Here is a 26,490-nt window from a genome sequence, read left to right as displayed (position 1 = left end):
TGATTTGAAAATATTGATCATCCATTTTTGGTTGGAAATGTTTAATTTATAAGTAGAAAATTTAACTATTTGATAGAAAATTCATCATTTGGTCTCAGGATTCAACTATCTTGTTAAAAATTGGTCTTATTTAGTTCAATTAAATTTGTTAAATTTAGTTTTTTTTTTGGAGAACTTAATGATTCCATTTTTTGTTGAAAATTAATTTTTTTTCTTCAAAATTTATCAATTTTTTAAAATTTTGTTTTCTTCTTAAGTAAAAAGGTTTTTGTAATGAAAAATCTTTTCGTAGAAATTTCATCTTTTTCAGTTAAAAATGAAATGTATTGCTCAACAATTAAACTATTTACGTCGAGGATTCAACTATTTGATTGAAAATGATTTTTTGTTAAAAATTTAACAGTTTTATTGCTGCTTTGTTAAAAAATTAAAGTATTTTCGTTTAAGATTGAACTGTTTAATTGAAAATTAACTTTTTTGTTGAAAATTCAACAATTTAGTTGACATTTTTTTCTTTCATCTTGATTAAAAATCTTTTTTGAATGAAAATTCTAATTTTTTGGTAGAAATTCATCTTTTTCGGTTAAAAATAAAATTCATTGCTAAAACATTTAACTATTTTGGTCGAGGATTCAACTATTGGTTGAAAATTATTTTGTTCTTGAAAATTTAACAATTTGATTGCTGTTTTGTTTTCTTCTTGAATAAAAATATTTTTTTACTTAAACAATATTTCTTAAATTAAAATATAACTCTTTTGGTAGCGATTTCATCTTTTTGGTTGAAAACTAAACGCTTTGTTAAAAAATTAAAGTATTTTGGTTTAGGATTGAACAGTTTAATTGAAAATTAAATTTTTTGTTGAAAATTCAACAATTTGTTTAACATTTTGTTTCTTTCAGCTTGATTGAAAATCTCTTTTGAATGAAAATTTAAATCTTTTGGTAGAAATTTCATCTTTTTCGGGTAAAAATAAAATTTTTTGCTAAAAATTTTTACTATTTTGGTCGAGGATTCAACTATTGGTTGAAAATTATTGTGTTGTTGTTGTAAATTAAACTATTTTAGTTGAGGATTAAACTATTTGGTTGAAAATGAACATTTTTTTTTAACATTAAACAATTTGGTTGAAATTTCGTTTTCTTCTTGATTCGAATCTTTTTTTAATTGAAAAATATTTTCTAATGAAAATTGGCTTGAAATTCTGTTTTCTTCTTGATTAAAAATCTTTTTTTAATTCAAAAATATTTTTAGACTGATAATTCAACTCTTTTCGTAGCAATTTTCATAAAAAAATATAAATCCACGTTATTATTTTCAATATTCCAAGCTAAAAAATCAATCAATGAACTTTAAAATTTTCAAAATTATATAATTTTAAGGAATTTTAAGCTACAAACATCAAATATTGAAAAATTGAAAAAATTTAACTGAACACTTCTTAAATTGGAAATTCAATTATTTTATTTTTAAATACTTTAAACATCCTTGGAAAGCTTCAAAATTTTCTTTCAAAATCTGGAGAAATCTTGAAGTTGTAAATTGGTTTTAATTTTTTAATTATTTTGGAAATTTTTTCAGAACTTCTAAATATCTGTCAAAATGAATTGAATTTTTTCTACAATTTTCAGAAAATCCTGCAAATTTTACAAAATTTAATTACAATTTGGATGTATAAATAACAATTGAACATTTATTATTTGTAGGCGAAATTTGAGTAATTTTAAGTGATATGTAAAAGTTTCGAAAATATTGAAACATAATGTAAAATTTGAAATGATAGCCTAATATGAAAGAAAATGTAGATTTTCGTAGATTTTAAACAAAAAATTAGATTCTTTCAAGAATTGTGAAAGACTTCAAAATATTTAAAAAAATTTTTATGATTCCTAGGAAAATTAAAAATAACTTTTCATTTTGGAAAATTATTTTAAGAGAATATTTTAAAAGTTTTTCAAAGATTTAAACAAAAACTTTCAAAAAAGATTTTTTTCAAATAAAACAATAAAAATTGTAACATTCAAAGTTTAAAGGCTCTTCGAAATTTTAACGATCCCAGGTTTTCTACGTAAAAAATTCTTTACTTTTAAATATTTGGTTTCAATTTACTGGCCTTAAATAAAAATTCAAATATTGCTAAATATTCAATTATTAATCTTTTTTTTTAATTAAAAATTTGAAATTGAATAGGTTAAAAATTGAATATTTTAGACTGAAACAATATTTTAAATGTAATAAAATCCTTTAATTAAGAATATATTATTATGAAGTCATTTTTAAGTTGAAAATAGTTTATAAGCTTTCAGTCACACGGTCACATATGTGTAATGACTAAGACTTTCAAATTGAGACGGTTTAAGTTTTAACGATTAAATCTGAAAATTCTTAAATTTTGAACTGATTTAAAATTGTTTTTTTTTTACTTTTTATTACTTAAAGTACAGATACATTAAAAAAAATTATTTATCAAATAAAAATGTTTTTATCCTAATTTTTCAACATCAAAGGCTTTTATTTTGTATTTGTTCAAGCCTTTAAGAAAGCATTTAAAAATTCTTTAAATTAAAAATGTAAGCTTAGAAATAAAAATTTTAAATGGAAAATTTTTAAAGTAAAAAAATTTAGAATTACGCATTGTAAGCTAAATAATAGCATAATTGAAAAACATAACAATTCATCTAATTATTTAAAAACTGTTGAAATCGAACGCGGACAGATTTTTCTTCTACAAATTTGGAAATTCCCGGTAAGAAACAAAATTCACTGTCATTTCCCGATCTCAAAAAATTCTTGGTCATTTCCGGGTTTTCCCAGTCTAGCAACCACCCTGATTTAACTACTTTATTGAAAATCAACGTTTATGTTTAAAAATTCAATAATTTGGTTGAAATGTTATCTTTCTTCTGGATTAAAAATATCTTTTTTTAATTAAACAAATTTTTTCTAATTAAAAAATATTTTTTGATTGAAAAATCAACTCTTTTGGTATCAATTTCATTTTGTTTGTTAAAAATGAAAAGTTTCATTAAAAAAATTAAGTATTTTGATTGAAGATTTAACTATTTAATTAAAAATGATTTTTTAAATGAAAATTCAACAATGTGCTTGACATTTTTTTTCTTTGTGCTTGATTAAAAATCCTTTTTTATTGAAAAATCTTTTTTGATTGAAAATTTGTTAGAAATTATGTTTTCTTTTTGATTAAAACTTCTTTTTTTAATTGAAAATTCAACTTTTTGGGTAGAAAAATGTAATTTTTTTAAAAAAAGGCAACGCTTTGCTAAAAAAATATACTATTCTGGTTGAAGATTGAACTATTAGGTGAAAAAATCGTATTTTTTAGTTAAATTCAACTAAGTTTTTTAGATTTAAAATAAAACTTTTTTCCGTAAAAATGTCAGCTATTGAATTGTTTTGTTAAAAATAGTTTTTTTTGTAGATTCGGAGTTTTAGTTAAAAATTCCTCCTTTCTTTGATGGAAAATTTATCTTTTTTACTTGAAAATGAAACTCTTGATCCAAAATTCATTTTTTTTAATGCAAAGCTTTGCTTGAAAATTAAACTATTTTGGTTTAAGATTTAACTATTTAATTGAAAATTAAGTTTTTTGTTGAAAAAGTCGACCAATTCGGTTTACATTTTTTTTTAATTAAAAATCTTTTTTGATTGAAAACTCAAATCTTTTGGTGGAAATTTCATCTTTTTCGGTTAAAAATGAAACATATTGCTAAAAAATGTAACTATTTTGGTCGAGGATTCAACTATGTGGTTGAAAACTATTTTTGTTGTTCAAAATTTAACAATTTTGTTGAAAGTTTTGTTTTCTTATTTATTAAAAATATCTATTTTTTAATTAAACAAATTTTTCGAATTAAAAATATTTGTTGATTGGCAATTCAACTCTTTTGGCAGTAATTTCATTTTTTGGGTTTAAAATGCATTCAAGAATTTGGTTGATATTTTTTTCTTTCTTCTTGATTAAAAATCTTTTTTGTTTAAAAATTCATATGTTTTGGTAGTAAATTTAATCTTTTTCAGTTAAAAATGAAGCGTATTGCTGAAAAATTTAACTATTTTGGTCTAGGATTAAACTATTTGGATGAAAATTATTATTTTGTTGAAAATTTAACAATTTGGTTGAAAGTTTGTTTTCTTATTGATGAAAAAAAAAATTTTTTTTAATCAAACAAATTTTTTTTTAATTACAAAATATTTTTTGATTGAAAACTTTACTCTTTTAGTAGCAATTTCATTTTTTTTTGTTAAAAATGCAAAGCTTTGTTAAAAAATTAAAGTATTTTGATTGAAGATTTAACTGTATAATTAAAAATGATCTTTTTTGATGAAAATTCAACAATGTGCTTGACATTTTTTTTATTTCTGCTCGAATAAAAATACTTTCTTATTGAAAAATCTTTCTTTATTTAAAATTTGTTTGAAATTCTGTTCTCTTCTTGATTAAAACTTCTTTTCTTAATTAAAAAATCAACTTTTTGGTAGAAAAATGTAATTTTTGTTTTTTTTTTTTCTTAAAAAGGCAATGCTTTGCTAAAAAATTATACTACTTTGGTTGAAGATTTGATTAAAAAATCGTCTTTTTTAGTTAAATTCAACTAACTCTTTTGGATTTAAAATAAACCTTTTTTCCGTAAAAATATCAGCTATTACATTTTTTTGTTAAAAATTCAACTACTTCGTTGAACTTTTACCTAATTTGTTAAAATTCGTTTTGTTTGTAGATTCGCAGTTTTATTTAAAAATTCCTTCTCTCTTTGATGGAAAATTTATCTTTTTTACTTGAAAATAAAACTCTTGATCAAAAATCGATCTTTTTGGTAAAAAATACAAAGCTTTGCTTGAAAATTAAAATATTTTAGTTGAGGATTCAACAATTCAAAATCAACTTTCTCGATAAAAATTCATCTATTTGTTTGAATTCTATTGATTAGTATTAAAAGAGTCTCATCGATAAAAGAAAATGTGTGAAATAGTGTCAATATTGTGGTAAGTTCGAGGCCTGCAAAAAGCTAATCGAAAATTGGTAATTGCCAATCGATAATAATTAGTTGAGTGATTTAAATAGAAAATTTCAAGGAGATGAAGAAACTCGATCGTACCTGTCAGGCATGATTTCCGCGAGTAATCTTGAGCTCAAAGGATAATTAGCAGCAGTGACATGGTGTGCACTCGGAAAGATTTACCAGTTGACTAATCCTCTCATTTCTCGATGCAGAAAAGGAGGTCAAACGCCTGCTATAAAAAGAACACCCACGAGAGCAGCTACACCGTAAAACACGTGGTTGTTTCCTGAACTTGCTTTTACCAAACTGGTGCACAATTTTTATGGAAAACAACCTGTTTCTGATTCATCAGCCATGAATCAACAGTGCTATGAACTTCCTTGATGCGTCTTATTTGCTCTTTGTATTCACTCTTTGTTTCATTCGCGAGTTTTCTTTACTTTCCATAGGAGAAAGTGAAAGTTCTTTCTTCGCTCTAGGAATTCATATTTTTATGAGAGTTGCCGTTTCCAAAATTATAGTCTAATTTTTTTTATCTGGGTTCATAATGATTCTGTAGTTTAGTTTTAGTTAAACCAGAGGATTTTTTTGTTGATAATAAATAATTATATTTATTGAAACATTTTTATATCATATGGTCACTTTTGTGTTTTAAACTTTTTTTTTAGCTATCTCTTATTTTCATTTTTTTATTTTTGATCATTTTTAGAGTTTGATGAAAAATTTAATTACTTTCTTAAAGATTTATACTTTCGTGTTCAAAATTCAACTATAGTTTTTAAAATCTTATGACTTTTTGTAGAAAATTTAACTGTTTTATAGAAAATCTTTCTTTTCGGGGTTAAAAATTGAACAATCCTTTTTTATAGAAAAATCTTTTTTTATTGAAAATTTGTTTCAAATTCTGTTTTCTTTTTGATTAAAACTTCTTTTTTAATTGGAAATTCAACTTTTTTGGTAGAAAAATGTAAATTTTTTGTTACAAAGGCAACGCTTTGCTAAAAAAGTATACTATTCTGGTTGAAGATTGATCTATTCGGTGAAAAAATCGTATTTTTTAGTTAAATTCAACACATGACTTTTTGTAGAAGATTTAACTGTTTTATAGAAAATCTGTCTTTTCGTGGTCAACAATTGAACAATTTCGTTAAAACTTGTTTGAATTCTTGACAGAAAAAATCATATTCGGTTAAAAATTCAACGACTTCACTAAAATGTGTGAAAAAATATTTGTTTTAATATATGTTGGAATCTTTCTTTAAAAAAAATTTAAAAATCTTAAACATTTTTTTTTAAACTTCTCTTCAAATTGATTTTTTAAAAATATAAATCATTTTATATTTTCCCTGAAGCCTTTTTAAATTCTTAAAAAGCTTATAAAATTTTTCCTCAAAATTTGCAAAAACCTACATTTTGTTTGAAATGTTTTAAAATCATTTGAAGTCTTAAATTATTTTCGAATCGTTTTACCAAATAAAAAAATGTTGCTTTGAAACTTTAATATTTATTGAAAATTTAAATTTAAAAATGCTAAACTATTAATTATTAAATAAATTTGAAAACATACTTTTTAATTAAAACTTTTTTCAAATATTTAAATTTTAATTATTAAAATTAAACTTAAAGTTCAATTGTTGAAACTTTTGTTTGCTTTAAAATTTTTGTTTTATTTTAAAAATATGAAATTATTCCAAATGTTTTGAAATCTTTAATTTTCTCATAAAATTCATAAAAAAAATAAAAAATCCTTAAAAATTTTAAAATAATCTCGGGAAATTTTTTGCATCCTCTTAAAACCTTTCAGAAATCTTAAAAAGTTGATTTTTTTCGTAATCTTCAAACACCTAACATTTATGACAGATTTTTAGTCTTTGGAAATTTTATATTATTTTTATATCTTTCAAAAACTTCTAAATATCTCTAAAAATAATGCGAATTTTCTCTAATTTTTTTTTTTTGTTGAAGATTTCCCATAATTAAGAAACTTGCCTTAAATTAATTCGGATTCTTTTTTGACCATTTTGGAAACGTTTTGAGTCGTTTTAAAATATTTTCTTAAATTAATTTTTTAAATAATTTTAAATTGAAAATTCAATGTCGACTTGGCTGAAATATGTTCAAAATTAATTTTTTTGATAATTAAAAATTTATAATTTCAGTTGAATATTTATGTCCTTGGTTAAATATTTAACTACTTAGGTAAAAATAAAACTGTTTGGTTAAAAATAATCTTTTTTGTTAAAAACTCATTTGTTAAAAATTCATAATTGACTAAAACATTTTTTTTTTTTGAAAATTCAATTATTTTAATATAAATTAATATTTTTGTTGAAATTTGTTTGCATTCTTGGCAGAAAAATATTTCTTTGTTGAAAATTTGACTATTTTATTGAAAATTCGTCTTTTTTGGATGAGTACAACTATTTTTAATTAAAAATTAAAATATTTTTTAGTTGAAATATGAACTATTACATTTTCCGCCAAGAATTCATACTTTTAGGTTAGAGATTCAACTATTTCGTTGAATATATATTGCTTTTAAATAAAAACTCATTACTTCGGTTAGAAAACGCAACGGTTTTGTAAAGAAAATATTCTTTTTGGCTTAAAAATTAAACTATTGAACTATTCATTGAAAATTGAACTTTTTAACAGAAAATTCAACTATTTCGTTGAAATTTAATTTCTTTTTTTTTAATTCATAAATTTTTTCGTGGGAATTCATTTTTTTTAAAGATTATTTTGTTTTAAAAAATTATTTTTTGGTTGAAGATTCATCATCTTTATTTAAGTTTCATCTCTTTATTTGAAAATTTAAATATTTTAATATAAAATTCAACTATTTGGTTAATATATAAAAAAATTTCCAAACATTGCAAAACATTTCTAAAATTGTCAAAAAAGAATCTAGAAAATGTTAATGCTAGTTTTTTAATTTTGCCAATTTCCAAAGTTTAATATACAATGATAAAATAAATTTTAAAATATTTTTAAAAAATGAAAAACAATTTTTCTTTTATCAAAATATTTAATCATTGTATTTTTAATAAATAATTCAAGTTTAAATTTGAAAACTTTACAGTGTTGAATCTTAATAATTCGTCAGTTTTCTTTGTGGGATTTTTTAAATTCGTCAATATTATTCGGCAATTTGATAATTTTTGTCATTTTCTGTCTCGAATATTTTATTAAATAATATTAATTATTTAAAATACAGTAAGATAATTTTTTAATAATTTAGAAAATAATCAAAATACTAAATAATATTACTTAAAACAAAACAATTTTTCTAATTCTTTAAATTCGGTATTTTTAGATTTCGAAAATTTTATAATTCCGGAAACTATCTTTTTCACAGCGTCGGGAATTTTTTTTCGAGATTGTTCAGCCGCACTTTAAATCTATTTCCAGGATAATGAAAAATTAGAAAACTAATTACATTAAAAAAAAGAATAATATAATTTATATAAAAAAGAAGAGTTTACATAACCTATATTTGTACAAATCTTCATACAACCAAATATAATTTTGTTGTCTTTTTATTTAAAAAATCCCAAATTTGTTTTTAAAAATAATAATAAATCCCCCAAGTAAATAAAAAAGAAATATAAAAGTCAAAATAAAATAGGATATAGATCGACTCTGTTTACAAACAAAGCTCGCATTGTTATCAAAAAGCTTTTCTGTCACTGTCACTTTGCCAGATAATAACATTAGGAAGTAGAACAATTTTAAATTTTTTATAATCACGGAATTTATTCACACTTCTAGAATAAATGAGTGCACCAAAAAGTTTGTTGTCCGTGATGAAATTATTCTGCGTAGAAGGAGAACAAAAAGCCTACCTTTATGATTCACGAAATTAATCCAGAATATTCTGATTATTCTGAAGAACGAGAATTTTATTTTGAATTTTTATTTTTATCACTTGAAATTTAGATAAACATTGGAGAAATTACGGAGATTTGATAATTTTTGAAAAAAAAATGTCAAAAAGTGCCTAGAACAATTGTGGACGTGTTTACAACTTTTTCTTACGGCTGTCTGCTAATGACTGAAGTTTGTCGCGTTGGGTCGAAACTTATCAGGAGCGGGTTCCTTCACCTGGAACCTTGAACTTTCCAAATATGGAAAAATAATTGTAGGGGGGATATTAGAAGTATTTTCTTGATTTATTTTTTATTTTCTAGGATTAAAAAAAAACACAGGAAAGATTCAAGACAGTTTAAAAAATATTTAGTACTTTTAGAATCTGGAAGAAATTAACAAATATTTTATAATTTTTCGAAAAAAAATCTTTAAAAATAAAAAAATGGCCCTAAAATCTTTTAGATTTTTGTTCATGACATTTTTGGAAATATTTTGAAATGTTTTAAAATGTCTTTAAATTTTATCCAAAAAAATCTTTTTAATTTTCCCATAAAATTTATTTTGCAAAATAAAAAATTATTTCAAATATTCTCATGAATCTTCAGAAAAACTTTTTATTATGTACAGAAACGTTCATTTTTTAAATTTTATAAATCTTTTAAATGTTGAAATTATTTTTTCATCTTTTAAAAACTTCTAAGATTGTTAATTATCTTTTAATCTGTAACGAAATATTCTATTTTTTTTCAAAACTTATAAACCTTCGAATTCTTTTTTTAAAATAATCTAATTTTTCCTATTTTTTTTTTAAATCTGAAAAATTAACAAAATACCTTTTAGATCTTTCAGCCTCTTTTTTGCCAATTTTGAAAATCTTTAACTTTTCTCTTAAAATTTTTTAAAATGCTTTGAATTTTTCATCACATTTTACAAAAACTCTGCATAAAATTCTAAACCTTCTAAAAACCTTTTCTAATGATTCACATTTTTGGTCCATTTTTTTTAATCATGCAGGATTTTAAAAAATTGCCCTAAATCTTTCGGATAGTCTTTTGACAATTTTGAAAATCTTTTGAAATTTTTTAAAATCTTAAAAAAATCTTTTTAAATATTCTCTTAAAATTCATTTTACGAAATAAAAAAATCATTTAATATTTTCCCAGAAATCTCAAGGTTGTTTGCATATTCTCTTGAAACCTTTTAAAATTTTTATCAAGCTTCTACATTTTTTGTTCAAATTCTGCAAAAATGTATAGCATGTTTGAAATTAAAAAAAAAATTTCAAGTCTTAATTCATTTTTGAATCTTTGTAAAACTTCAACATATCCCTTAAACGTACTCGAATTTTTTTATAAAAATTGATAATCTTGCTACATTGTTTTAAACTTGGTGAAATCTCTCAAAATCATTTCAATCTTCGGCATATCTATTAAACGAACTCTATTTCCTTCTAAAAATTGATAATTCTGCAAAATTGAAAACTTTTGCTTTAAAATATTATACATCATTTCGAGAAAATTTAGAAAATCACTTGAAATTAATCGAATCCTTTTGATATAAAAATTTAAATCCTGAAAAATGAACAAAAAATGTCTTAAAATCTTCCAGATTCTTTTTCGGTGATTTCGAAAATGTTTTTAAAAAGATTTTCCTAAATTTAATTTTTCAAAAAAAAAGAAATCATTCTAAATTTTCATATGAATCTTAAAAAAAAATTCATTTTCTTGAAACCTTTTCAAATACCTAAAAAACTTCTTTTTGAAATCTTAAAAAATTACATGAAAGAAAATTTTTTAATCTTTGCAAGCTTTATATTGTTTTTAAATATTCTAAAAACTTCTAAATATCTTGGAAAATTATTTATTGTGACTTATGAACCTTCTAAATATCTTTTTAAATAATTCGCATTTTACCTGTTTTTTTTTTAAATCCTTGATCCTTCAATTATTTTTTATTCTTTACAGAATTTTTTAACAGCTTTTAAACTTCTTCGAATTAAATATTTTTTTTTTTACTTTGAAAAATAAAAAATGTTTGCTTCAAAAACTTCTATGGTCTTCTTCAAAATTTTTAGAAATCGTTTGAAATTTCTTTCAATTTTCTAAATCTTCAAAAACCTACATTGATTAACATTTTTTTGCAATCTTCTCAAATTTTAAATAATTTCCAAATCTGTTCAGACCTTCTAAATATCTTTAAATATGATTTGTTTTTTTTATGAAATTAAAAAAAAAATTGCATAATTACAAACATTATTTAAAAATCTTTCGGATTATTTTTTGGCAATGTTGTAAATCTTTTGAAATATTGTCTTGAAATCAATTTTTCAAAATGAAAAATCATTTTAGATTTTCCTTGGAATCTTACGAAAAATTGTCCATTCCTTTTAAAAAGTTTCTTTAGTGAAATCCTCAAACATTTGTCACATTCTTATTTGACATCTTTTTCAATTATCACTTCAACGTTATTTTTCAAAAAAAAAAAAAAAACAATTGAAATTTTCCCATGAATCTTAAGACATTTTTTCTATTCTCTTGAGAATTTTCAAAATTTTTAAAAAGTTTACATTTGTTTTTAATCTTTAAAATATCTGCAAGGTTGAAATTCTTTTTAAAAAAACGTATAAAAAAGTATTAAAATGTCTTAAATTTGCTCAAAGTTTTTCTAAAATTTTGCCTTTAAAACTTTGAAATTTCTTTTTAAATTTTCTCTTGAAAGTCATGTAAAAAAATAAAAATCTTTTAAAAAATTTCCGTGAATCTTAGTACAATGTTTGCATTCCCTTGAAATGTTTTGAATTTCTGAAAAAGCTTTTACATTATTTGATCGAAATCTTTGAAAATAAATTTTTTTTAAGTCACGCAACTATTTGTTTAATTTGAATTTTATAAACAAATATTTTTTCAAGCAATAAATCTAATTTTCTAAAACAGAATCGATTCGACAGACTCGATCACCTTGGATTCAAATGAAGGTTGCAGTGGTGCATTCAACTTCCTGAAGAAAACAAAAGAACAAAAAGTCGACCTGTCACCTTGAAATATAAAAAGTATTTTAATAAATAAAATAATAATTTGTAGAGAAAAGTTCTAGAGGATAAAAAATCATAAATTTTGAAAAATGCTTCGAACTGCGACTTTCCTGGGCAGGCAAGGACTATTCAGTCGACTCGTGAATACTGGTAAAATGAAAGTTACTTTACAAATAAAAAGAAAATGTAACATTTGCAATTTTTTATTTTGTAATCCAAAACTCTTAGGGGCCGTTCAAAAACTGCGTCACGGTATTTATAAAACTTTTTCCATGAAAAATATTTAAAAACCCGTATTTTTAACACAATTAAATTTTCGAACATTTTTTAAACAAAATGGTTGAATTTTCAACCTAGAAAGTAAATTTTCAACCAAGAAGGACGAATTTTCCCTCCAAAAAGACAAATTTTCAACAAAACAATTAAATTTTCTAAAAAATATGACTTCTGTTCAAAAATCGTTAAATTTTCCATCAAATAGTTGAACTTTCAATCAAAATAGACGAAATTTTAAACAAATAGTTGAATTTTTAACCAAATACTTGAAATTCTAAGCAAGAGGGAAGAATTTTCAACAAAACAATCGAATTTTCGAAAAAATATGTCTTTTTAACAAAATTGTTGAATTTTCAACCAAGAATAAATATTCCGTCTAAAAAGACGTATTTTGAAAAAAAGGAAAAAAAATACATTATCGAAAAAATTTGACTGTTCAACAAATTAGTTAAATTATCATTGAAACAAAAGAATTTTCAAACAAATAGTTGAATTTTCAATAAAATAGTTAAATTTTCAAGAAAAAAAAATTATATGTCAAATGATGAATCTTTAACAAAAATGAATTTTTAACCAATTAGTCAGTTTAAAAAAAATGAGAAAAGAGGTCAATTTTCAATCAGAAAGATGATTTTTTTAAACAATAAGAGAATATTAAATTTTTTGCTTAAAAATTAATCTTCAAAAAGAAAACGAATTTTCAACAACAAAAATTAATTTTTATATGTTAAATGATGAATCTTTACTGAAAAAAATTAATTTTTAAGCAAATGGTCGAGTTCTTTATCAAAAAGATGAATTTTCAAAAAAAAGGTCAATTTTCAACAAAAAAATGTATTTTAAGACAATAATAAAATATTAAAATTTGCTTTTAAAATATTTATTTTCGAAGGGTAAAAAATGAATTCTCAATTAAATATTTACATTTTTAACGAAAGAAATTAATTTTTTATTGAAATGAATCTTAAATCAAAAAATAAATTTTTGACCAAATAGTAGATTTTTAAAAATAAAAAGATGAATTTTTAAGAAAGAAGATTGATTTTCCACAAAAAGGTCTCATTTTCAACACAATAGTTGAACTTTCAAGAAAAAGAGACGAATTTTTAATCAAATAGTTGAATTTCCATCAAAGAACTTTTCTGCCAAAACAAAGGAATTTTCAATTAAGAGGAACAAATTTTCTATCGAAAAAGACGACTTTAAAAAAAAACAGTTGAATTATCGACAATATAAGACTTTTAACGAATGAATTGAATCAATTAATTAAAAAAAAAGATCAATTTTCAATGAAAAAGATTTGATTTTGTAAACAATAATAAAATATTAAATTTTACTAATAAAAAATTTATTTTTCAACAGAAAAAAACGAATTTTCAAACAAAATAGTTCAGTTTTCAACCAACAAAATTAATTTTTATGTGTTAAAATGGTAAATCATTAAAAAAAAAAAAACAAAAAATGCATTTTTAACGAAGTAGTTAAATTTTTAAAAAAATTAATTTTTTATTGATATTATGAATCTTGAATAAAAAACTTAATTTTTAACCAAATAGAATATTTGGTTACTAAAAATATGAAATTTAAATAAATATTCACTTTCTTTAAAAAATAGGAATTTTCCAACAAATAATTAAAATTCTGAAATAAGAATAAATTTTTAACCATTAATGGTATATTTAAATTTTCAGTTAAATAAATCATTCACAGAAAAAAAACTTATTTGCATCAAAATAGTTTCATCTTTAGCCAACAAACTGAATATTTAACAAAGCAGTTGAATTATAAACAAAAAGATGCATTAACAATACAAATTCTATTCGTTGAATTTTCTACTAAAACTATGAATTTTCATTCAAAATTAAAGTGTTTAAATTTTTATCAAAAAATATAGTTTCAACAAAAAAAATTGTCCAATCTTCAACCAAAAAGTAGGATTTTTTACCAAAAGAGTTATCCCTACAGTGGATAACAAAACCTACAGTGGTTAATCATTTATAAAAAATATTAATATATGCAAAATAAATAATTTTATTCTATTAATTCTGAAGACACTAGATTTTTCAATTAAAAAGAATGAACTTCCAACAAAAAATAGTTGAATTTTCTTATTATGCTCTATTAATTCAGTTCGCATTTAAGCAATAAAACGAAAAAAAGAGGAAGATTCCTTAAAACAGGCGGAAAAGTGGGGAATAGAGGAAGGAGTGTGAAATATCGATTCGGATGTTTATTTGTAAAATAAAATCACTAACAATCTTCAAAACATTTTTATTCAAATTTTTATTTTCCATCAATTAGTAGTTTTTGAACTTAATTTTAGGCAAGTTTGGTCTAGGGGCAGTTCAACATTCAAAAAAATTGTGGCCCCTGAAAGGCATGAGTACAGGTTGTGAAGAACCTCCAATTTGCCCCCCAGAACCTTGTCTCATGGATTTTGGCGCGGAACACGTAGGTTGTTGGCAAGAAAAATATGATAAAGACAATAAAGAAGCGAATAAGGACCTTGCTTTGGGATTCGCTTCCCTAGTATTGAGTATTATTGTCGTAGGTTTAAAAAAAATTTTCAATATTTTTTTTTATTTTCCCCAACAGTACGCAATATTACAGCAACGTGAGCAACCTAGCAGCAATTTTGCACATCAACATTACCAACATTAAAGCTAAGCTGCATAAAAAAAATGAGCAACATTGCAGCAATTTTTCACAACATTGGTAACATTGAAGAAATGTTTCACATTAACATTAGCAACATTGCAGAAATGTTTTACAGCAACATTAGAAACATTGCAGTGATGTTGCACAACGACATTAGCAACCTTGCAGCAATGTTTCATATCGCCATTGGCAACATTGCACTACCAAAATAAGAAAATACAGCAATGATGCACATCGCCATTGGCAAGATTGCAGCACAACAACATTAGCAGCCCATTATGCACAGAAACATTATCAATATTGCACGAATATATGAATGTTCTCTCCTAATCGGTACTGCTTAGCAACATTGCACTTTCACATAGCTAACATTGCAGTAGTATATAAACTTCCTCTTCCACTTAGTATTGATCTGAAATATTGCTGCAACATTAGCAACATTGCACATCGCCATGATCAATATTGCAACAATGTTACAAATCAACATTAGCAATTTTTCATATCAATATTGCAACTATGTCGCATAACAACATTAGCAAAATTGCAGCAGTGTCGCATAACAACATCAGCAACATTGAAGCAATGTTGCTTAACAACATCAGCAACATTGCAGCAATATTTCATATCCTTATTAGCAATATTGCAACAATATATGAATGTCGTCTCATAATCGGTATTTATTTGCAACATTGCAGTAATATACAAACTTCCTCTTCCACTTAGTATTGATCTGAAATATAGCTGCAGCATTAGCAACATTGCAGCAACGTTGCACATCGCCATGATCAATATTACAAATCAACATTAGCAATATTTCATACCAATATTGCAGCTATGTTACATAACAACATTAGCAACATTGAAGCAATGTTGCTTAACAATATCAGAAACATTGCAGCAATGTTTAATATCCTTACTAGCAATATTGCAACAACATATGAATGTCCTCTCATAATCGGTATTGATTTGCAATAGCTAACATTGCAGTAATAAATGAAATTCCTCTTCCACTTCGTATTGATCTGCAATATTGCTGCAACATTAGCAACATTGCAGCAATGCTGCACATCGTCACGAACAATATTGCAACAATGTTGCAAATTAACATTAGCAACATTTTAGCAATGTGGCACACCGATATTGCAGATGTTTTTCTGCAATATTTGAATTTACTCCCCTAATCAGTATTACTTTGCAGTAATATACGGATTTCCTCTACCAATTAGAGGGTGGCCGTTTTAATCGACGAAATAAATTCCCGGTTTTTTCCCGGTTCGCAAACATTTTTCACGGTGAACGAAATCAAAAAAATGGACCACTAAAGATTTAAAAAAAATCCACTTGAGGTAATAAAAACCGAGATGCAAATGAAAACACTCAAATTGGAACTATTAAATTTTGAACTTTTAAAATTGAAATTTAAAAGTTTTCAATTAAAAAATGTTTTATTCAAATGCTCAATAATTGACGCATATAACATTGAAGGTACTAACATTTTTCAATATAAAAAAATATAAATTCACGTTATCATTTTCAAGGCTCTAAATTAAAAAATCAATGAATGAACTTTTAACATTTTCAAAATTATATAATTTTAAGGAATTTTAATCTAGAAACATCAAATATTGAAAAATTGAAAAAATTTTAACTGAACATTTCTTAAATTAGAAATTCAATTATTTTATTTTTAAATAGTTTAAATGTCCTTTGAAAGCATCAAAATATTATTTCAAAATCTTGAGAAATCTAGAAGTTGTTTTAAATTTAAAATTATTTTGGAAATACTTTCAGAACTTTTAAATATCTGTCAAAATGAAATAAATTTTTTCTACAATTTTCAGAAAATCCTGAAAATTTTAGAAAATTTCTTTACAATTTTGATGTAGAAATACCCATTGAAAATTTTTTATTTGTAGCCGAAATTTGAGTAATTTCAAGAGATATGTAGAAGTTTTGAAAAGATTAAAACTTAATCTAAAACTTGAAATTATAGCCTAATATGAAGCAAAATGTAGATTTTCACAGATTTTAAACAAAAAATTATATTCTTTTCAAGAATTGTGAAAGGCTTCAAAAGAATAAAAATATGTTCTTAAGATTCCTAAAAAAAATTAAATATAACTTTTCGTTTTGAAAAATTATTTTAAAAAGATTCTAGAAGATTTTTAAAAAACAATCTAAAATTTGAATGATAGTTTTACATTTTTTTAAAACTCCTAAATATCGCTTAAAATCACACAATTTTTTTCTACACATGTTCATTTGTAAATTATACATCAAAATTTAAAAATTTCACTCAAATACAACAATTAAGATTGTAACGTTCAAAGTTTAAAGGCTCTTTGAAATTTTAACAATTCCAGGTTTTCTATGTCAAACAATTCAGTTAAAAATTCTTTATTTTTAAATATTTGGTTGCAATTTACTTGTCTTAAATAAAAATTCAAATATTGCTAAATATTCAATATTTAATCTTTTTTTTTTAATTAAAATTTTTAAATTGAATGGGTTAAAAATTGAATATTTTAGACTGAAACAATATTTTAAATGTAATAAAATCCTTTGATTAAGAATATATTATTACGAAGTTATTTTTAAGTTGAAAATAGTTTATAAACTTTCAGTCACACGTTCACATTTATTTAATGACCAAGACTTTCATATTGAAACCGTTTCAGTTTTAACGTTAAAATCTAAAATTTCATAAATTTTGAACTGGTTTAAAATCGTTTTGTCAAATCGTTTTTGTTCACTTTTTATTACTTAAAGTACAGATAAATTTAAAAAACATATTTATTTATTAAATAAAAATGTTTTTTATCTAAAATTTTTTAAATCAAAGATTTTTATTTTTTCAAGTCTTTAAGAAAGCATTTTAAAATTCTTTAAATTAAAAATGTAAGCTTAGAAATAAAAATTTTAAATAGAAAATTTTTAAGGTAAAAAAAATTAGAATTACGCATTGTAAGCTAAATAATAGCATAATTAAAAAACATAAAAATTCAAATAATTATTTAAAAACTGTTGAAATCGAACATGGACAGATTTTTCCGGTCATTTCCCGGTCCCAATAAATATTGCTTTGAAATATTATTTGGGAGAAGAAATTCATATACTTTAGCAAAATTGCTGTATTATTGCGTCCTGTTGGGGTTTCTAATGCTAAAAAGTACCTTAGCAGTTGGCAGCACTGTAAATCAGGTGTCTTCAGTACAGGGTTGCTAAAAATCCCAATTAAAAATTTCCGGACTTTATCTGACTTTTTTCTTACCAATTATTTTTTTTTTACCGTTATCAATTTTTCTTTCAAGCAGAAAAACAGCTTTACGCCTTATATGCGATTAATAATCTTAATGCAAAAAATGCTTGTAAATTTATCTTAAAAACATTTAGTGATAACATTCATTATAAGTTAAAGTAGTAAAAACAATTTTTAAACAAATAAATTTCAACACAATAGTTAGAATTTCAAGCAAAGAGATGAATCTTTCACCAAAAAAAATAAATTCTCAATAAAAAGTGTGATAGCTAACATTTTCAACAATGAAAAATACTCTAATTTTTAATAAAAAACAGTTAAATTAAACCAAAAAATACGAATTTTTCACAAAAGAATTGAATTTACAAAAAAGAAAAATGTCAGTTATCAGAGAAAAAAAATGTATCCAAAGTTATAAATTTTCAAACAAAAAAGACAACTTTTCTGTCAAACAGTCGCGTTTTCATTCTAAAAATATTACTTCTTCACAAAAAAAGTTAATTTCCACCAAAATTGATAAAATTTTAATAAATAAAAAAAATAAAACTAATTTCTATAAAACACTCAACTTTTTTGTAAACATTTTTTTTTGTAAAAATTGTTTTTTTATTTTATTTAAAATTAAACATTTTGGTTGGAAATTAACTTTTGATGAATCTTAAAAAAAAATGAAATTTCAACTAAAAACGATACACTTGGATACAAAAATATAAAACAAATTTTCATTCAACAAAATACGTAAATTTCCAATAAAATAGTTGAATTTTGAACAAAAAAATATGGGTTTTCAACAAAAAATGGACTAGTTAAATTTACAGGTAAAAAATTAATTTTCAATTTAAAAAACTAATTTTTGAAGAAAACGATGAATTTTCAACCAAGAACATTAATTTTCTACCAAAAAAGATAACTTTTGAAAAAAATGTGTACATGAAAAATATCAATTTTTAAAACCAAAATGGATTTTTTATATTTTAAGTTAAAAAATTAATTTTCATCCTGCAAAAATAAAATAGTTGAATTTTCAGTACAAAATTAATTTAAAACTCAGAAAGAGAAACAAATTCTTTTTTAAATAGTTGAATTTTCACCAAAAAGACAAATTATCAACAAAATAGTTGAACTTTTAACCAAGAAAGATTTTTCAGTCTATAAAAAAAAATTTCATCAAAAATGAAAATCAAAAATTAAATGATGAATCTTGAATAAAAAATGAATTTTTAGCCAAATATTTGAATTTTCAACTGAAAACATTTTTTTTTCTACCGAAAAAGATGAATTTAACTTAAAATACTAGTTACATTTTTTAGCCCAAAACATTAATTTTCGAAAAAATAAACAATGTAATAATTCATATTTCGAAGAAAAAATATTTGAATTTTAGATTAAGAAATAGTTCAATTTAATGAAAAAAGACGATATTTCAACAAAATAGTTCCATTTTCAAGCAGGGAAAATGATTAATTTTAAATGTTTAATTTTCATGCCAAAAACACGAATTTTTAAACCTAAATTACGAGTTTTTTTAACAAAAATGTTGATTTTCAAAACAAAGAATTAACTTTTTTTCAAAAATAAATAGATTCTAAACCCCAAAAAGACGAATTTTCAACAAAACAGTTGAATTCCCGAATAAAAAAGACTGACTTTTTAATAAAATTGTAGAATTTTATTTATGTTAATTGAAAATTTATTTACTCCCAAGTTTTCCCTGACACTGACTCTTTTTCTGCCAACTTAGAAAACTAAGGTCCTTTTTAACTTTTTCTCTTTTTTTATGTATAATAACAAATATTTTATTTCAATTTAAGATGCTTAAAATTGGATTTGTCAAAGGCTATCCTTGGAGTGCCTTCGAAACTAAAGATTAGAAGAGTTCTGAACCCTTTCTTTAGAAATCAAGAGAAAATTGGTGTAATAATTATCATAATTGTATATTTTTTCTTTTAAATTAAATAAAAAGTTCTAAAAGCAATGATATTTTATTTCAAAAGAATATAAAAAAATGTTTGGATTCAAATTTTACCGACTTGCGCAAACCACGTGACAACCCGGGAATTTTAAATTCACAGATTAAAATTAAAAATAGTCTTATTATTCAATTTACAGATTTTTATTTTAAAAAACTAGTATCAAAATATCTATACTAATTTTATTATCACTTTTTTAAAAATAATAATTCCTTCTTCACAGTCCCTCTTTCTTCTTTTCGTCCGTTTTCTAATTTTTCCTGTAACATTATTATCAGGAAAAAGAACATTATTTTTATGTAAATAAATGTGAAATTTATATTAATGAATATATTTCATTGTATAAATTTTATTTATTTAGATAAAATATATTATCAATATAATATGAAATTATATGTATTTAATTTTTTTAATTAATACATTTGCCTGTCATCATAATTAATTATAGTAATTTTTTATTATATTAACAACATCATTTGTTATATCATAATAATCCTTTATTCAGGCATATCATTTTTTCGAATAAAAAATTTGAATCAAATTTATATCAAATAATATAAAATAATTTGTAAAACTTACTTTGAACTAGCATTATACAACTGATTGGGCTCTCTTTTTTTATTTTTGTTGTCAGTATCCCTCGATTAATTGTTCATTAGATATCTTAATTTTTTAGAATTTTAATTAATTTGGCGCTGTCAACACTTATGTGCAATCCTCCTAATTGAAAGCAAATACAAAATTTTGTGTTTGAAATAGGTAAGGAATTATTATGAGATAGTACACACTTTAATTTTTTCTTTAATCTTAAAGAATTATAGTCTTCATTTTCAATATCTAAGGTTTAAGTTCAATTTTCAATAAAATTATTAAAAATTGAACAAAACAGTTGAATTTTTAAACAAATATAGTTCAGTTCTTTAAAAAAATTAATTCTCGACGAAAGATTTAATATTTCGTATTTTAAGGAAAAAAGATTTCAATTTTAAATAAAAAAGAAAAACGAATTTTCAACATGAAGGTAATATTTAATCAAGAGGCATGAATTTTCAACCAAATAGTTAAATTTTCAACTAGAAAAGGTAATTTTCAAACACTTTATTAAAACATTAATTCTTAATTTAAAAATTCACTTTTTACCAGTTAAATTGAATAAAAAAAAAAAAGAATCTTTAACAAAACAGTTAAATTCACAGACCAAAAAATAAATTTTCGAAGAAGGAGATTAATTTTCTACCCCAAAAGACGAATTTTCAACAAAACATATGAATTTTCAGAAACAGTTAAATTTTTCACCCGGCATTATGAATTTTTAACAAAAAAATGTTATTTTCTATAGTAATAGTTCAAACTTAGAAAAAGAAAAATAAGAATTTTTAACGAAAAAAGATGGTATTTAGGAATAGATGCATTATAAAAAAAAAAGTTTTTTCTACAAAACAATTTAATTTTCAAAACGAAAATCACAATTTTTAACAATAAAGTTAATTTTAAACCAGAGAATAATAGTTAATTAAAATTACAAATCATCAACCAAATAAATGAATTTTCAACCATAAAAGATGAATTTTAAACCAAATAGTTGATTTTTCATCTGAAAAAAATATTTTTAAACCAAATTTTTTTCTGTATGAGTATTTTTAATAAAAAAATATTAATTTTTTTACTGGATGAAATGAATTTTAAAAAAAGGACCACTTTTAAATTAAATAATTAAATTTGTAAAGCAAAATGATGAATCTAAAAAAAATTACTTTTCAACCAAATAGTTGGACTTATAGTTAAATTTTTAACAAAATTTATTAATTTTCAACCAAGTGGTTCAACCGAATAGTTCAATTTTCAACCGAATAGTTGAATTTTCAAATAAAAAAGAACACTTTTTAACAAAAGAATTGAATTTTCAACATAAATGTTTATTATTTTTCAAGGAACTAGAACCTTTGATCCAAATATTTTAATTTTTAACAAAATAGATCATTTTTAACAAAGTACATCAATTTCCACCAAAATAGACGACATTTCAACGAGAAATATAATTGTTCATATTAATTAAAACAAAAAAGATTTTAGTTTGAAATCAAACGTAGTTGAATTCAACAAAATAATTCTGAATCAAATCAGATTATCTTTTTATAAAAATAGTGGAATTTTTAAGAACAAAAAATTTAATTTTTTACCAACAAATATAAATTTTGAAACGAAAAAGTCGAATTTTGGAAACAAAAAAGAAAAAAAATCCACTAAATTGTTCAATTAACAAGCAAAAAGAAAAAGGGATTTTCTACAAAACAATTGCATTTTCAAACCGAAAGTATGAATTTTTAACAACAAAAATTATTTTTCAACCTAATAGCAGAGAGAATAATTTAACTTTCTGTAAAAATTTTCGAAATTTAACAAAATACGTTGATTTTTTAACCAAAAAAGATTAATTCTCGACGAAAAATATGTTTATATTAATTCAATCAAAAAAATTTAATTTGAAATCAAACAGTTAAATTAAAAAAAAAAAGAAAAACGTATTTTCAACAAAATATCTGAATCATCAACCAAAAGAGTTAGATTTTAAAAATAAAAAGCCGAATTTTGAACGGAGAAAGAAAAAAAATGCCACTGAATTTTCTACCAAACTGTTCCTTTTTCAAAACGAAAATATGAATTTTCAAAAAAAAGTTACTTTTTAACCTGCCAGTTGAAATTTCTAGTTAAAATTATTATTATTATTTCAACGAGAAGACGAATTTTCAAAAAATATGTTTAAAATGCACACCATTTCAACTGTTTTGTTAAAAATTAATTTTTCTAGTTGAAGGTTCATTTCTTTAATTGAAAACTGACTTATTTTAATAAAAATTCATTTCATGTTTTTTTGAAAGTAAATCTGTGTAACTGATAATTAAACTTCCTAATTTATGGTTAAAAATTGATCTTTTACTGTTAAAAATGCAACTATTTGGTGGAAAAATTGAACTTTTTCAGGTGATTTTTCAACTTTTTGGTTAAAAATTCATGTATTTAGCTGAAAATTTCGTCTTTTTTGGTGAAAATTGAATCTTATCGGTTGAAAATGTATGCTTTTGATTAAAAATGTAATTGTTTCGTTGAAATAACAACTGTTTAAATTGAAAATTCATATTTATATTTGAAAATTAAACGTTTTGCTTTTAAATGAACTTCTGCGTTAAAAATTTTACTGTTTTGTAGAAAATTCATCTTTCTGACTTGAAAAACTAGAATTTTTATGGATAATTGAAGGTTTTTTTTATAACTCGCCCTTTTGACTTTAACATTAAATTATGTTGTTGAAATTTCATGTATTTTGTTCAAAATTCTTCTTTTTTAATAAAATATTAATCTTCTTGATCGAAAATTCAACTTTTTGGTTGAAAATTTAACTATTTGGTAAAAAAATTCGTATATTTCGTGTTTTTGGGGGAAAAAATTATTTTTATTTCTTTAAAGTTTAAATTTTTGGTTAGGAATTCAATTATCTTGTTAAAAGTTGAGGCTTCTTGAGTGAAAACGATCTTTTTTCTTGAATATACGAACAGTTGATTTATCAAAAGAGCTAAATTTTGAAACGAAAAAGTCGGATTTTGAATAAAAAAAAAAGATTCCACTGAATTTTTCAATTTTCCAGCCAAAAAAACGAATTTCCTACAAAACAGTTGTATTTTCAAACCAAAAATATAAATTTTCAACAAAAAAAAGTTGCTTATTAACTTAATAGTTTTCAAACAAAAAAGTTGAATTTTCAAAAAAGTTTCTTATTTTTCAACAAAGTTTTTAATTTAACATTAAACGTATTGCAATTAAAAAAAAAATTATCAATCGAATCAGGTTAACTTTCTACCAAAACAATTGAATTTTCAACAAAAGAAAAATAATATTTTTTATCAAAAGAAATAAAATTTTAAACGAAAGTCAAATTTTCAAACTAAGAAGTCGAATTTTGAATCAAGAAAAATATTTCACTGAATCGTTCAATTTTCAAGCAAAAAAAAAATGTTTTTACAAAAGAATTGTATTTTAAAATCGAAAATGTGAATTTTCAACAAAAAGTTACTTTTCCAATAGATAGTTTAACTTCCTCTCAAAATGGTGAAATTATAAAAAAAACATGAATTTTCAACCAAAATATAATATTTGATATTATTTTAACCATAACAGATTTTTATTTGAAATCGAACACAGTTTAATTCAACCAAAAACAACAGGATTTCAACAAAATAGGTGAATTCTCAGCTAAATTAGATTAATGTTCCACCAAAATAGTTGAATTTTCAACAAATAACAAAATGAGATTTTTCTTATCTAAAAAGATCTATTTTGAAACAAAAAAGTCGAATTTTGAATCAAGAAAAAAAATTTCAATTGATTTTTTTTTAAATTTTCCAACCCCAAAATTAAATTTTGTATTAAAAAGTTCCATTTTCAAACAGAAAATATGAATTTCCAATAAAAAAGTTACTTTTCAACCCATTACTCTTAACTTTCTACAAAAATAGGTAGTAAATTTTGTAATAAAATACATGAATATTCAATCATGCAGTTAAATTTTCAACTCAAATAGATGAATTCTCAAAGAAAAATGTAACATTTGATATTATTTCAACCAAAAAAGATTTTAATATAAAATCGACCATAGTTGAATTCAACTAAAAAATACATAAAGGTCAAAATATCTCAAGTTTGCCACTTTTAAATCGACAGTTCTATTTTCAATCAATATATACAGTTTTCGATTCCTTTTTATAAAAAAAAATCCTCTAAAATGTTTTTGCAACACAAGTTTTTTTTTTAAAGTTATTAAAAATAAAAGTTCTTATGAAAATGTTTGTCGCGAAGTATACTGTGTATACTGGTGGAACAAAAAGTTTGCATTTTGATTAATTTTCTACCAAAAAAAAAAAAAGTATTTTTTTAACAAATCGGTTCAAACATTAAACCTAGTAGTTGAATTTTTAGCCAAAAAAGATGAATTTTCAATAAACAAAAATTATTAGTTGGTATTTAAAATAATGAAGATTTTTAATTTAAATCAGAAAAGGTTGAATTCATCTTTTTTGGTATAAAATTTAACTACTAGGTTGAATGTTCCAACCAATTTGTTAAAAAAAGACTTTTTTTTAGAAAATTAATCTTCTTGGATGAAAATTTCACTATACTTTATTGAAGATTAAACTATTTTATAAAAAATTCAGTTTTTGTGTTGAAGCATCATTAGTTAAGTTAAAATTTCACATTTTGTTGGAAAAATTAATTTTTTTGTTGAAAATGGTTTTTTTTAAATTAAAAACTAATTTTTTCAATGATAATTTGACTATTCAATTTTTTTTCAAAAAATAACTATACCTGGTAAAAAGTTGAACCGCTTGATTAAAAATTCATTTTTTTAATAAACATTTATCATTTCAGTTTAAAATTCGTTTCATATTGTACTTAATATGACACCCACAATAATTGCATTCAAAATAATTTATTACCCAATTGTTCCCCTATTTCTTGGCTCAAAATCCTTTTAATTGAAAATTCATCTATAACTTAATTATTGAATTTCGATCCATATTTGAAAAAATAATAATCAAGAACTTTGATTGTTAATAATTTAAAAAAAATTTTGTTGCAACAATATTTTAGGGGAGTTATTTTGATATAAAAACAAAACGAAAAATGTATAATTGATAGAAAATAGAACTATCGATTTGAAAGTGGCACACTTGAGATATTTTGACCCATAAACTTCTCTTAATAGATATACAAAAAAATATGAAGTTTGAATAACGTAACTTTTCCGGAACTTAGTTACTTTTAACAAATTACTACCCAACTCTTAAAAAAATAGATGAATTTTTAAATAAAAAGTCGAATTTTCAATAGAAAATATCGATTTTAAGCGAAATATGGAATATTTACATTTCAGCTAAAAAAAAAGATGAATTCCAAATTTGAAAAAATAAATTTTCAACCAAAAAAGTGAATTATTAACAAATTATTTGAATTTTCAACCAAGTACATGAATTTTTTATTAAAAAAGATAACTTTTTTAACAAAAAAAAATCACTTTTTCAGTTCAAAATATAACTTTTAACAAAATTGATTTTTTTACTACTACATTTTTGATATGGAATTCATCTCGTTTGGTTAAAAATTCTACTTTTTGGTCGAAAATTTAATTATTTTGTTTCTTGTTTTGTTGAAAATCAATTTTTTAAACTGACAATTAAACTTTTTCATTTTTGGTTTAAAATGTATCTTTTTTAGTTATAAATTCAACTATTTGGTAGATAACACAGGCCAACAATTCTCAGAACCAGAGACCAGACCTACTATACCCGAAGGTTTTTGCTGCGCTGAATCCGAACCTGACCTCAGAAAAATTCCATCACCCTCAGTTTTCGA

General features: G+C 22.6%; 3 protein-coding genes across 11 annotated transcripts in view; 1 reads left to right on the top strand and 2 right to left on the bottom strand.

The window, feature by feature from the left end:
• Window positions 1-9,060, bottom strand: part of LOC117172351 (T-complex protein 11-like protein 1) — a 38,395-nt gene extending 29,335 nt beyond the window's left edge. For 2 of the 5 annotated variants that reach the window (XM_033360174.1, XM_033360177.1), the window contains exons 1-2: window positions 8,867-9,060; window positions 5,118-5,496 (exon numbers count right to left, since the gene is read on the bottom strand). In XM_033360174.1, coding sequence (XP_033216065.1) covers window positions 5,118-5,128 — 11 coding nt within the window. In that variant the 5' untranslated portion in view covers window positions 5,129-5,496; window positions 8,867-9,060. Of the gene's footprint in view, window positions 1-5,117; window positions 5,499-8,866 lie in introns of those variants that run through there. The other 3 variants (XM_033360178.1, XM_033360179.1, XM_033360176.1) reach the window with 2 other exon arrangements.
• Window positions 9,061-11,869: 2,809 nt separating this feature from the next.
• Window positions 11,870-20,081, top strand: LOC117173442. The gene is made up of 3 exons (XM_033362017.1): window positions 11,870-12,072; window positions 14,522-14,745; window positions 19,927-20,081. The coding sequence occupies exons 1-3, from the start codon at window positions 12,012-12,014 to the stop codon at window positions 19,984-19,986; spliced, it is 345 nt and encodes a 114-aa protein (XP_033217908.1). The 5' UTR covers window positions 11,870-12,011; the 3' UTR covers window positions 19,987-20,081.
• Window positions 20,082-20,212: 131 nt separating this feature from the next.
• LOC117173441 (trichohyalin-like) overlaps window positions 20,213-26,490 on the bottom strand; it is a 106,645-nt gene continuing 100,367 nt past the window's right edge. For all 5 annotated transcript variants that reach the window (XM_033362015.1, XM_033362013.1, XM_033362010.1 and 2 more), the window contains 2 exons: window positions 20,665-20,805; window positions 20,213-20,345 (listed from right to left, as the gene is read on the bottom strand). The gene's annotated coding sequence lies outside the window, so the exon portion shown is untranslated. The remainder of the gene's footprint in view (window positions 20,346-20,664; window positions 20,806-26,490) is intronic.

The sequence above is a fragment of the Belonocnema kinseyi genome, chromosome 5 (assembly GCF_010883055.1).
Source record: "Belonocnema kinseyi isolate 2016_QV_RU_SX_M_011 chromosome 5, B_treatae_v1, whole genome shotgun sequence".
Taxonomy (NCBI): Eukaryota; Metazoa; Arthropoda; class Insecta; order Hymenoptera; family Cynipidae; genus Belonocnema; species Belonocnema kinseyi.
This window is presented reverse-complemented; position numbering and strand designations above follow the sequence as displayed.

Bases quoted from the DNA above. Each gene is read 5' to 3' on its own strand.
- LOC117173442 (XM_033362017.1), top strand. From the start codon at position 12,012: ATGCTTCGAACTGCGACTTTCCTGGGCAGGCAAGGACTATTCAGTCGA. The intron at 12,073-14,521 runs GTAAAATGAAAG...ACTTAATTTTAG, and splicing joins CAGTCGACTCGTGAATACTG to GCAAGTTTGGTCTAGGGGCA. The intron at 14,746-19,926 runs GTAGGTTTAAAA...TTTCAATTTAAG, and splicing joins TAGTATTGAGTATTATTGTC to ATGCTTAAAATTGGATTTGT.